This window comes from Neofelis nebulosa, chromosome 8 (genome assembly GCF_028018385.1).
Source record: "Neofelis nebulosa isolate mNeoNeb1 chromosome 8, mNeoNeb1.pri, whole genome shotgun sequence".
NCBI classification, from domain to species: Eukaryota; Metazoa; Chordata; class Mammalia; order Carnivora; family Felidae; genus Neofelis; species Neofelis nebulosa.
Window position 1 is genome coordinate 65526962 of NC_080789.1, and position 13532 is coordinate 65540493.

Here is a 13532-nt window from a genome sequence, read left to right on the forward strand (position 1 = left end):
TAGTGCCTAGCACCACAGCTGGCACACAGGTGCTCAATACATAATTGTCAAATAAAACGAATAAACACCATGAGCATGGCTAATGGTATTCAGAGAATGAGCTCAGGGAATCGCTCTCCCTCAGCAGGTAGGGGGACCCATCCTTCAGAAGATTCTTTTATTAAAACTGGGTGACATCGATAAGGGGACAGTACAAAAAAAATTTTGGTCCATGAAAAAAACATAATGCAGTTAATAAAAACAGTTATCTTCAACAGGGACACTATGTAGGAGTGCTGAACTTCCTTCTCATGGTTCCAGCCCCAAGGACAGAGGTTGTCCAGTGTCTCTGTGGGGAGAACCTTTTAAGGGAGGGGTGGGATAATGGCAGGAAGGGGAAGATGGGGAGAAAATTCTGCTGTCCCCAGTGTGGAACAGGCAGGGATATGGGGCTGGAGGATGTGCTCGCAGGAGCCTGAGGAGGGGGTGGGGAAGCAGGGGCTTTGTCAGTTCTGCGGGGTTAGAGCCCAGGCTGAACGGAATTCCCCCTCTGTGCCCAGCTGTCTCCCACCCTGCTATGTTGAGTCTGCGAGCCTGGGATATGCTAACTCGGGGTGATACAACCTGGAAGAAGAATCTGAGGCTCTCCTGGAAAGATGCAAAACCATCTCAGTTCCAAGGGGCCAAGATCACAAGGTCCTGCTGCTACCTGAGGGGTCTGAAGCTTTGAGGGCAGGGGCTGGGGAGTCACAATCCTGTGAGGCAGGGAGAGGGAAGAGTCACAAACCCAACTCAGAGCTATTCGCTAGCCCTAGGCGCTTTCACTCCTCAGTGCCCTAGAAGTCACCAGTGGGTGTCAACTGGGCAAACAAGGGACAGGAAGACAGGGATGGCCCAGGGCTTTTACCCGTTTGATTTCAGGCCTGTTTCTCCATGAAAGGATGAGGGAGGCAGGGTGGAGTGAATAAATGAGTCACACCTCCAAGCAACAGCAGGAACAGCCTCTGCTGGCAATGATAGTACCCCAGGTTAGATCCCTGGGGCTCTGACAGGGAAAGGCAAGATCCCCCCACCCAAATGCCCTGAATTAGGACGATGGATAGCAGAGGAATCCTACAAAGAGCAGCTATAGGGAGTGTGCTGGGAGGGAGCAACAGTTAAAAAACAAACTCCAATACTGATGTGGACCCCCTACGAGGGAGTAAGAGAAGCACTGAGACAGCAGGCCAATCCAGAGGGCTGCGGACTGACCTGGGGCTCAGTGGAGCCCAAGAACCAGGGTTCCTTTAGTGCTAGAGGGCAACAAGTGAAGGAGGGGTGTGCTCCAAACCTGTGGAGGGAAGGAAGGAAATTGGATTCTGTTATCAGGAGAGCCAAGATCAACTAGCTTATAGAGTGCCCCCAGGCCTGAGTCTCAGAGAAGGGGCTAAAGCTCCCAACTCCTGGGTCTCTGAAGGGCAGGGTCAGTGTAGCCGGTCCCCTTGAAGACCACCTGGCCTTAGGCCCAATCCATTCAATGCACTGATTACCACTACAGGTTCTCTCTAATACTATCTAGAGGTCCTATGTAGACCAGGGGAGGGTAGAGGCACATGGGAACTTTGTGGGGCAAAGGGAAGCTGGGGGACAGGAAGGGATGGGGTGGGAGAAGAGGGTAACAGGTGTCTGATAAGACAGAAATGTGAGACCCTCTTCATTCTGGTGTTGTCCTTGAACCAACAGCATCCCCTGGAAGGCCCCAAGCAAGACCAAGGCAGGTGCTATGAGGCAGGCAGCACAGGGCCCAAATAAGAATCGGTGCAGCCGAATCAGGGCTGTGAGGGAGGCCCTATGTATTTCGAATTCCCAGGGCTTGCTCTAATTCTTGTCGTCTCTGCTGCACCTAGGGAGAAAACAGTGAAGAGAATAGATGACACAGACCAGAAGCTGGTACCTAATATCCTGACCCCCACCAGGGGTTCAGACCCCTTGCTTTTCGTCAGTTTCCTGTGCCCAGGCACCTACCTTGGAGTAGAAGTATCGGCACACAGCCTCCTGGGCCCAAGGCTGGAAGTAAAACTCAGCTCGGCGCTCTTCCTCTGGGTTCCCCACCACATCAGTCATGGTCTGGAGGATACGGGAGGGGAAAAGAGAGAACAGACTTGTGTCCCTCCTTCGCACCTGTCATGGACTGAATTGTAGCCCCCCAAAAGATGTCAAAATCCTAACCCCCTAGTACCTGTGAATGTGACCTTATTTGGAAATAGGGTCTCTGGAGATGATCAAGTTAAGATGAGGTCATTAGAGTGGGCCTAATCCAACAAGACTGGTATCCTTATAAAAAAGGGGAACTTGGACACAGAGACAGACATGCACAAAGGGAAGATGACGTGAAGACACACGGAGAACACCATCTGCAGACCAAGGAATGCCTAAGGGCCATCACAAGCTAGGAGGGTGCCTCGGAACAGGTTCTACCTCACAGCCCTCAGAAGGAACCAGCCCTGCTGGCACCCTGACTTCAGACTTCTAGCCTCTGGATAAACAGTAAATACCTGTTGTCTGAGCCACCCGGCTGGCAGTACTTTACTATGGCAGCCCTAGCAAATTACTGCCACCACAACCAAAGTCACCTCCTGCCATCAACAAGTCATTGCTTTGTCCAGGGATCCTTTCTGGCTCCCCTCTTCCCTTGTTCCTCTGCTCAGCCTCTATAATTCTAGTCACAGTCACCACAAGATAGGAGAAAACTGAGGAGACATTTCAACTCATTCAGTGCTCATTTCCACCTTCTTGCCTGAGCTTATAGTGCTCCCCTCTCGGAGAACGACCTCAATTCCCAACTTCGCCACAGAGAACTCCCCAGCTATCCTAGCCTCATCCATCTCCGTTCTCCTTTGAATCACCTCATCGGTAGTGGTGAGTTCTGATAATGTCTTATGTGGTTTACAACTTTGTAAGAAATACTAGTCTGTTCCCTTCCCCACAAAAGAAAATAACCTGGTCTGAAATAATCCTTTCTTTACTTTTGCTAAGACTTCCTTGCCCCACCCTCCTCCTCCTTATCAAAACCTTCCATTCTCAGGGGTGCCTGGGTGTTTCAGTTGGTTAAACATCCGACTTCAGCTCAGGTCATGATCTTGCGGTTTTTGAGTTCAAGCCCCGCACTGGGCTCTGTGCCGACAGCTGGGGCCTGTTTCAATTTCTGTGTCTTCCTCCTCTCTGCCCCTCCCCTGCTCTCGCTCGCGCTCTCTCTCAAAAATAAACAAATGTTAAAGAAAACTAAAAACAAAACAAAAACCTTCCATTTTGTACAATCCTCAGAATGCCTATTTACTGGAAGGGATGCTGCCTGATTCATAAATCATTGAATAAAACCAATTAGACCCTCAAATTTTAAATCAATCAATCAGCCAATCCTATTAGCCTACTTTCTCCAAACAGAATGCAGGCTGCTTGGAAAGGAGAGATCCAATTTTCTGCTCTGCATCTCCTACTATATGGTACACAGTGACACCTCATAGTAAGTAGTAGATAAACACTTGATGGTTCCACCTCCAATTCCCTGCTTGATTGTAAAGTGGACCCTAGAACATGCTAAAGAAACTCTGGTCCTTCACTCCCCTCTCTGGCTCTTCTACCAGATGCTACAGAAATAAAGCAAATGTGTGCCCCACTGACCTAAGTCTCTTTGCACCTTTCCTAGGTTCTTTACCTTGAGGTCCCGGCATTGGGACTGAAGCCAATCATTGATGAAACCCTGAGGGTCTCTGGCAAAGCTCAGCATGAACTCCCGCTGGGTCTTCAGCTGATTGATAGTTTCTATTGTCTCATGGATCTGAAAGAAGAGAAGGAAGCTCATAACATTTTCAAACTAGGAAATGCAAAGTTAAATGGCAGACACTGTCTGACATCTCCATGTGCCTGCCACTCCCAGCCCAGGTCCAGAGTGCCACCCAGAGCCCTAACTGCTCCAGCACTCAACATTCTTTCAGCAGGTATGTAGTTTTCCTTCTGGTCTCCACAGGGTCCACTATGGGTGAAGCTACATGGTGAATACTTAATCCACAGCACAAATGGGTCCAAAAACACTCTCCGGTAGAAAAGCAGTGATACACACAGCTGTCTCAAAAGCTATGGTCTAGGGGTTTCTTCCTGCCCTTTTCTCATTCTCTGTACTCTTCCTGGCAACCTCATTCACTTGCATATCTTCCATTACCAATGACAGGTTAGGGAGTCCTCAGTAGGCAGACCAGAGTCCATTTTCTAAACTTCAACCAATCCAACTGCTTGACTTCTCAAGGCTCCTGAAACTCTCCAAAACATAATTCACTACCTTTTCCCCAACACTCACTTCTCCTCCTGTTCTCCAGTTGCCAATCTGAATAAATACTACTATCCACCCAAGCTAAAAACCTGGAGGTCATGCCTCCTTCTCCCTCAAGCCTCACCCCACCATCCCCATCAAAATAGTATCCAAATCTCTTCAGTTCCACTTAGACACCTCTCAGATCTGTCTACTTATTTTCATCCTCACTGTCAGTACCACAAATTTAGGCCCTCAACACACCTCACATGCGTTACTGCACTGGCCTCCTAACTGGGCTTCCTGCCTCCAGATTAGAACTCACTCTCCACCTTCCTGCAGGTGATCATTCTAAATGCAAAGAGCAGGACTTCCTCCTGTCTTCAGGACAAAATACAAACCAGCTCTCCCTATATCAAAGCTTCTTCACGACTAAGATCCTGCTTCCCTACCAGGTTTCCTTTCTCCAAACTTCCTATCCGTAGCTAGCACCCTGAGATACAGCTAGCACACGGAACGGCTTGTACTTCTTAAACGCCAGGCTCACTCTCTCATCTTTCGACCTTTACATACGCTGTTCCCTCTTTCTGGAATATCTTCTGCCTCCCACGCCCCTAAGCACCACTGTCCCTTCTCCCCTTTCCTTAACTCTTGTCCTTCAAGGTTTAGTTGGGGCATCAACTCTTCCAGGAAAGCCACCCTGCTCTCCTTTGCGCTCCTCAGAGCATTTCTGGCTTTACCCGCATGGACTATGTCTCATAAGGATAGTAATAGGAAGAGCAGCAGTTACCGTTTGTTCTTACGTGCCAGATGCAGAGTCATCCTTATCTACATGGTCTCATTTAATCCTCATAACAACCCTTACAGAAAAGTTCTTATAATCTCTATTCCGCAGTTCAGAAACTGAGGCTCAAAGCTATTAAAAGTTACAGCCAGAATCAGTGTCTGGCTGCAACTGGCACCAAGCACAGTACCTGGCATATATTGGGTGTTAATATATTTTAAATGAACACCAAGAGTCAAAAGACAGCCTAGAAGCTACGACAGGAGGCTGGTGACACCCAAGTTACCCTGGGCAGGGGCCCCTACCTTGTTGTCTAGAGTAGCAATCTCCTGCTGGCTGGCAGTAGACAGCAGAAAAGAATTCATCTGGGTCTTCAAAGTATCATCCACTTCCACATCAATGTCATAACAGGCGGTCTTTTTCTGATCATTCGGGTCAACACTGGGGAGGAAACCAAAGGAGCCTGGTAAAGGGCTTGTCCCCTAAGACCTATTTACACAGGGTCAAGAAGAAGGCCCAAGAATGAAGGGTTTGACTGCAAAAAGGCACAAGAGAACTTTTGCGTGACAGAAATTTCCTGTGCCTTCTTTGTGGTGGCAGCTGCTACATGGTGTTACATTTGACAAAGTCTCAAACTATATTTCAAGTGTGTGTGACCTACTGTATATAAACCTCAATAAAGTTGTACTGTTTTTTAATCAATGGTAAAAATTCAAACGGTACAAAAAATATCCAGGGAAAATTAAGTTTCTCCCTCCCCAAAGGAAACCCATACTGTAGTATCTTATATGTCCTTCTCCCTGTTAAACCAAAATTGACCTGAAAATAAATTCTAATAAAACACATGCCAGGGCGCCTGGATGGCTCAGGTGGTTAAGAGTCTGACTCTTGATCTCCGCTCAGGTCTTGATCTCAGGGTCATGAGTGCAAGCCCCGTGTTGGGCTCCCTGTGTTGGTGGGCATAGAGCCTACTTAAAACACACACGTACACACACCGTACAAAATAAAAAGTGGCTTAACCTTACACACAGGAACCCAGGACAGATCAGCTTCTAATGATCCAACACATAAGTTGGAGGAGTTACCATTGGCTGAGTGATGGTTCATATAAAGAAAGGAAGACCTTTATTGGAATTAATATGGAGTAAGGGAAAGAAAGCAGAGAGTCTACAGCCAGCCACCTGCTGCCGTGAGGAGGAGGAAGGGCATTCCTTCACTCCTTATACGCGGAGACACTTTTGCCCATCCATCTTCTGAACAAAAAAGTGGAAGGAGATAACGGAATTGGGAGTCTCAGATTAGAATGTTTTACCATCCACAGAAGAGACGGCAGCCCATCAGCGACGAGCCGGTACATGTCTAACAAATGATTCTCCAAAAGAGGAGGAAAAGAAAAAGCTAATTTGTAGCATCTGCTGATTTCTGTGGTTTAAATATTCCCAACGTGGCTGACTTCAAGCTGTCAACGTTAGGTCACTGATCAAGGAGCTGGGAAGACATGTGCAGTTAAGACATCATGACACAGGTATCCCCTGGTTTTGGATTCACGTTACACCACGTTGATTTTCTGAAAGGCCTACATTAGTCTTTCTGAAGAGAATTTTCACACTTACGAAAACAGGCAAAAAGCAAAAACAGCGTTCGGCATTTATTTTGCAGCAGCATTATAGAGGCAGCACACACCCTGAGCAGCAAACGACACCACCAATCTCCTCCTCCGGGAAATACCCTTGGCATCTCAGCATCAAGCCGCTACAGCTTTGAGTTGTATCTGTGAGCATGTGTGCTTTATTTCATCATATTTTATGCAAAAGAGGTTATTTGGGGGGTCTGGGATGCTCAAAATTTTTTCCATAAAAATTAACAGAAATCACTTTTTTGCTTTGTGCCATTTCGGCTTAGGAAAGTTTTCATAGGAATGCTCATACTTTGGGATATAGGGGAAACTGCCTAGTACTTCCGCTATACATACGCAACTCATAAGATGTAATAAAGTGAGAAATGATGAATTTTTGAGTATGTGTTACCTTCCTTTTTCCTGTAACATATTTTTTAATGTTTATGTATTTTGAGAGAGAGCACACGCATACAAGTGGGGAAGGCGCAGAGAGGGAGAGAGAGAATCCCAAGCAGAATCCACACTCAGTGTGGAGCCCAATGCAGGGCTTAATCCCAGGACCGTGAGATCGTGACCTGAGCCAAATCAAGAGTCGGACACTTAACTAAGCCACCCAGGCGCCCCGCTCTAATGTATTAAGTTGTAAGTTTATATGTAACTTCAGTAACAGCTATTTGACCACCTGCTTCCTGAAAATTTAACAACTGCCTTATGCAAGTTGGTACCAGCCCACCCCAGCACAGTGCTGCCTCTCATACATACACATGCTTACCTGATGACATGATTAATGATGATGGGCTCTGGTGGCATAAGCAAGGCATGGAGCCGTTGAGGGATCTCTGAAAACTTCATACGTTGAGACTCAAAGATCTATGTGAAAGAGGAAAAGCAGCTAAGAAGTTGGCATTTTGAGCACAAAACTAATACTCTACTGGTCTTTGGCAAAGAATGGGTCCTTTTCTTACCTGCTGGAGGTACTTGTCACAGATGACAAACTCCCGCTCATGAGGGTCCTGGAGCTTGTGTGTCTTAATATATTGCCACAGTGCTTGGATGATCACTGGACGGGTCTGGGTGTGGATGCCCAGGAGCCGAGCCAGGCGAGGGTCTAATTTAAACTGGGGAGGCTGCAGAGAACCAAAGAGTACAGGGATGAATCTAGTGAGCTGGGTCCACATGCATTTTGGGGTGCTTTAGCAGGGCCATACATTCAAGCCATTTGACAAGCACTAATGTACTGTTTTCTCTGGGACCAAAAAACACTAGGAGGAGCTCAGAGATGACTAAGACCCTATCCCTATATCTCAGGAGCTTAGAGCCCGGTGACAAAGTACCCACAACTAGATTTAAACCTTTAAATATCGGGCCGCCGATGGGATGTGGCTGTGAAAGCTGGATCCCCTGACTTCACCACAGAATACCTGGTAGTCCAGCATCAGTAGGACAGTACACCGTACATTCACATCTCCTGGCCGCTTCACCTGGAAGCCATCCGTCTCCTGGGTAGTGGCGGTCCTGTGCCACTACAGAGAGGAAGATGTCAGGGGGAGCTCTCCCACAGGAAGAGCTGGGGTGGGAGGGAAGAGCTTCTGTAATGACTGAATATTCAACTTTGATTACTGAGGCTATTGGAAAAGAGCAATAGCATAAGACATTTTTAAATACTGCATAAAGCTCTGGGATTACTGTCTGTATATAAGCAGATTAACCTTTTGATTCTGTACAGGGTCACATTTAAATTAGCCGAAATTTTCAGTGGTAATTTTATCCACAAAATGGTTAATACACATGTACATAGTAAAATAACATAGCTATCATTTCTTGAATATTTACGATGGACAAGAGTCTTCTAAGACATTTCCCTGGGATCATCTCATTTAATTCCCACAACATCCACATAAGATAGGCACAACTAAACCTATTTTACAGGTGAGCAAACTAATGCTTAGAAGAGTGAAGTAACTTGCCCAAGATCAAACAACCACTAAGTGGTGGCCCTGTGATTTGAGCTCTGGCATGTCTGATTCTAAAGCCCACGTTTTTAGCCACTATACTCTACTGCTATAAAGTCCAGTTAAATATATTTACAAATTTCTATTGGTTCTATGACTTACTTCCCTTATTAGATGGTAAAGACCTTCCCATGTCTCTTAGTGGTTGAGGTTAAGGGGCTGCAGCTACACTGGCAAAGAAAGGAGCAGGTTAAGTTCATTTAGAGAGCTGGACTGTCTCATTCTGTTTTGACTGTACCCCAAAGAATACTGTCATTAACACAGTCTTCAGAACATTGTATAACCAGGCATTACAACAAAGGATTTTTGCTGATGTAGAAAGTGAATCTAAACAGGGACCAAAAGAAAGTCCCAGATCTATCGATGGAGGGAACCCTGCAAGGACTCGAACTCTATTAGTTAACCCCCTTAATGACAGTACCTGCTATCAGGAAAAAGTATGAGTAGGGTGTGGATAACTACATCTCACCATTATTAATAAGAAAGATGCACAGATGGCCTGGGATGTGTAAGAGGCCTCCATTAGAATTTCCCTTGAGGCAGCAACCAGGATAAGATTAAAAACGTGGGACAAGTCAGACTGTAAGAGCTCTTGGGTCCAAACAGTACCAGAACTAAACAGCTAGTGCCACCTGGAGGTCAGTGTACACACTGCAACGGTAGTACTGCGTGCTAGGGGTTACCCTTTCTTTAAACCTCCCCCTCACCCTAAACATTAAAGTTTGGCTCCCACGTTCATCATCCTCCAGTTACGGAGTCAAAGTCTACAGGACAGAACTACTCACTTCTACCAGATGGTTGTCTGGCCCATACAGGTCTTTGTCCAGTTCGATCACCAAGGACTTAAAAAAAGAAGAGAATTTCCTCTTTTGTTTGGTGGCATCATATTTGGACAAGGCTGACTAGAGGAGAGAGAGAAGAGGTCATGTTAGAAAAGACCAGAGAAATTTCTCAAGACAAAGTCCCATAAAAAAAAGGAACCCACACAACAGTTGTGTGGGGGGGGGGGGGGGGGGACTCAAAAATGTCTTCTGAATCTCCTTCAGGAGATGACAAAACAGGTGTCTGTAGGTATTAAGCCGGTCAGGGTAGCCACAGAACCCTGAAGAAGCAGCCTATAACATGTACAGGGTCACTGACTTACCCACCTCATTTCCCTAAAGGAAATAAGGCAAGTTAAGCCAAACTGTTGCCCATAACAAAGTGAGTCTGAACAGAGAAAAGTCTGACTCTAGAGGGGAAATGAATCACAGGCAATAATCAGCCAGAACAAAAACAGCTTTATTTGGATGGAATGATACCACCAGCAGATGGACTGGACCTATATAGAGGAGGAAGCTCTGACACAGAGCCCCGGTTCTCCTTCAGAAATGCATTCTAATTAGCTTGCTTATGAATAGCTAAAAACAGACCATCAGAGAGTGTAAGGGAATAAAAGGTGAACTTCCCCAAGGAGCTTCTGGGATGGGAAGTAGAGGGCTAACACCCGTCAGCTGATATTCCCCATGATGCAAAGAAAACTATCCCACTTAAACTATGAAAGGCTGGAGAATGAAAATTGGGAAGGTGGAGATACCACAGTGGGAATCAAGGACCTCTTGGACAGAGAGGAAAGCATGTCTTCAAATGCTAAGTGCAAAGTCACTTGACTTTAGAGAAACAAAAAACACAAACTGAATAATCTGCAAAGGCTAAGTCCAACGGCCAGCACCATCAGGAGGAAGGTAAACAACAAATCAAATCCCAGAATAAGGTTCTCGACATGATACCACAGCAAGGGCCAAGCTGTGGGAGCCAGACACAAAGCACCATTGTCTTCTAGTGCAGGAAACACAGTGACTCTCTCCCTGCTGTTCGCAATAGGAGCTGTGAGCACCAGTCAGGATTCTTGCCAACCAGACAACACTGCTTGCTCCCAGAAGCTTCCACCCTAGATGTCAACCACAGCGGACTTTGAACTCACATCCTCCAGGAGCCGTCCTTCTACCCGAAGCTCCCAGGAAGCCACCGTCCCTTCCCCATCCTCGGCATCTGACTTAGCCGGATTGAAAGTGTTAGAAATGAAAATTCGCAGCTTCCGTTTTTGCTGAAGAAAGCAGAAACACGATTGATGGTGGGGCTTCAGTGGTTTGATATTTAAAGAATCTCCCCAACCCCCCAAATTACTCCTAACAGACTGGCTTACTATCTACCCAGTCCCTGGGCTGGATAGATTGAGATTCCATCTAGAAGAATATAGTCCACTGGCCTGAGTGCAACTGCACAAGCTAGGATTGCAAATAGACAAAGTCATGCAAGGTGCCAGGTTCCCAAGGTGGCAGAGGAGTTACAGCAAAAACAGGGACAGGGTATATTTCTGGTGCAGGAGATATCAAAAGCCCCTCCCCCTTTGCTGTTCAGTTCTAATGTAATTCTCAGTTCGTAGGCGGATGGGAGAGATATAATTTAAATGCCAAGGAGAGCCGTGCTGCGCCTTTGATTTCTCATCCTAAGCCTATGGAAGGTTCCCGAGTCCTCTCCTTTGGCGCTCTGCCTAGCACTCTCCTGCATTACCTTGATGGGACGTTTCAAGGCCTCCTGGATATCTAGCCGTTTCCTCATGATAGTCTGGTCCAGCTTCCTTTCAAAAGCCAAGAGATCCATATAGGCCTGGGATTCTGGTACCAGTTCACGAATCTTAGGAACAAAAAGGCATCATTGAGATCTAGAGCTGACTGTCTCTATTTTCAAACTCAGCACATCCTCAAGAAGATCTACATCCTGGACTCACCCTTTGAGGTAGAATTTTGTCAGCCATCTTCTTTTTCTTTGCACTGTTTGGAATAAATACTGTGATCAGGTTGGGATGGAACTAGCCAGAACATGAAGACAGACTGGTCAGCACCTCCATTTATAGGAAAATGAAGGAACTGCAAAGCGTCTCTCAAATCAAAGACACTCCGCCTACCCCAACCCCCACCCATGTGAGGCATTCTGAAGAATGAGCACCCATCTGACACAGCACCACCACTTCTGGATTCAGGTTCTCCCACTACCTGTGTCCTCACGGGCTCCCTCCCTCTTTCCCTCCCTCCCCTACCCCAGGGTCATCTTACTTGTGGTTTCGATTTTGGACCGCCTGCTGCTGGACCTGCTGTATCTGCTGAGGCGCAGGTCTCTTGCGGGACTGGTCCATCCCTGACTGGGCCAGGCCAGGTCGGACTGAAGGATTCCCCCCATAGCCAGGGGGTCCCATGGAAGGTCCCTGAGGTGTCATTCGGCTGCCTGGCAGCATACCTGGTCTCTATAGAGAGGAAAGGACCCAGAGATGTCATGACTTCCCTATTAGCCCCACCAAGTAAGAGAAAGTGAAAGACGCCTGAGTTCTTTAAATGAAACAAGGTTGGCGGGGGGGTGGTGGTGGTGGTGATGGAATACAACGGGAAGAGCCCTCTGTTTCTGAAATCCAAATAACTAGAGGTTCCTGTACTCCAGTTGCAGTTCCATAGGAATACAGCCCCAAACCTAAAACATAGCTAGATTATACTCAAATTCTCTCCAGTCTATTTCATATCTGACATACTGGGCATCTTCTCTAAGTCCCACATAAGTCCCACATTTACTCAAATGGTACTGGGAACTATCGTCTCCTTAGAAGCTGACCTCGATTGGCTAGCTACACCTTCTGTGTTCCTCTGGGCACTGGGGCTGCGCTGATCCTTTTGCACTCCAGTTCCCACATGCCCACCTTTGGCCCCACTTCATCCACACTGTTTCCGTACCCTGATTCCCCAACGCAAACAATGCTCCCAGGAGAAAGTGGGGATGCTAACCGCCTCCCTTCCCTTCCTCCGCACTTGCCTCCCCTCACCCCCGCTCAGGGACCAAATCCCTCCCAGGAGAGTCCCTCCTACTTCTCCCCCACCCCTGTCACTCCCAGGCCCCCGCTCGGCCCCGCCCCCAGCCCGCGCGCCCCTCCTCCTGCCCCACTCACCGGATAGGCCGCTCCGGGCATCGGGGAGCGGTACAGCCCTTGACCCGGCGCCGGGCCCATTCGCACGGGAGGCCCCGGAGTCCCGCCCGGGCCCAGGGCAGCCGCCGCGCCCGCCCCCCCTGAGGCTCCAGCGCCGCCGCTCGGAGCCACAGACTGGAAACCCGCCCGGGCCGCCATCTTCCCCGGAGCCGCTGCTGCAGCTGCACAAAGAACCGGAACCGGAACTCCCCCCGCCCCCCGCGCGCCCCCCGCGCGCCCGTCTGTCCACCCCGCCGGCCGGCCGGCACGGGAGGCTCAGGGCAGCGAGACTGTGGGCTAGAGGGGGGCAACAAGCGGAAAAGGCCTACTGACCACTCCCTCCCGTCTACACGGTCCGGGAGGGAAGACCATAGAGATCTCTGGGATAGAGAGGCCCTGTGAGCGGGCGCCCCCAGGCTGACGGGAGGAAGACGAGGCCCTGGAAAGAGGGACCACACCTCAACCTCAACGCTCTGATGACGGGGGTGATGGAGAAACTGCTTCATCTAGGCGCAGTAGATTTAACTTTCCAAAGCGCTTTTTTTGTCTTCTTCTCTTATTGCTTCAAGCCTGGGGGGCACTGAAGAAGCGAATGCACCGTTTATTCCATTTTACAAACTGGAGAGCTGATCTTAGTGAATGACTGGGCAAAGATCAACCAAGTTAGCAATAAAGCCAAAGCCCAGAATCCAGATCTTCTGGCTAATAGCCCAGAGGTCATTCCACAGATTTCAGTGCAATAACTACCTCACGCCAGAACTTGGACCCAACTTTGTCCCTGACCTTTAAAACCTAAGCTGCTTCCAGATTTTATTTTGGATTTTGACCCTGCCCGCTCTCCAAAGAATCCTTTGTGCTAGGAC

The 13532-nt window shown here is 48.0% G+C and overlaps 1 protein-coding gene across 5 annotated transcripts; it reads right to left on the bottom strand.

Moving 5' to 3' along the window:
* Positions 1 to 143: 143 nt before the first annotated feature.
* On the bottom strand, positions 144 to 12883 carry SMARCD1 (SWI/SNF related, matrix associated, actin dependent regulator of chromatin, subfamily d, member 1). Of its 5 annotated transcripts, XR_009265722.1 has the most exons (15): positions 12652 to 12883; positions 11774 to 11961; positions 11449 to 11491; positions 11232 to 11354; positions 10642 to 10764; positions 9464 to 9580; positions 8088 to 8189; positions 7632 to 7793; positions 7439 to 7536; positions 5354 to 5489; positions 3674 to 3796; positions 1984 to 2085; positions 1668 to 1861; positions 1231 to 1309; positions 144 to 734 (listed from the first exon to the last, which is right to left on the bottom strand). XR_009265722.1 is itself a non-coding variant. In XM_058742833.1 (13 exons), exons 1-13 carry the CDS (start codon positions 12826 to 12828, stop codon positions 1808 to 1810), a joined length of 1548 nt encoding a protein of 515 aa, XP_058598816.1. In that variant the 5' UTR covers positions 12829 to 12883; the 3' UTR covers positions 144 to 1807. The 5 variants fall into 5 exon arrangements, 1 of the variants encoding a protein (XP_058598816.1); XR_009265719.1 differs by having other exon boundaries at positions 144 to 1309; XR_009265721.1 differs by having other exon boundaries at positions 1231 to 1861.
* Positions 12884 to 13532: the final 649 nt, after the last annotated feature.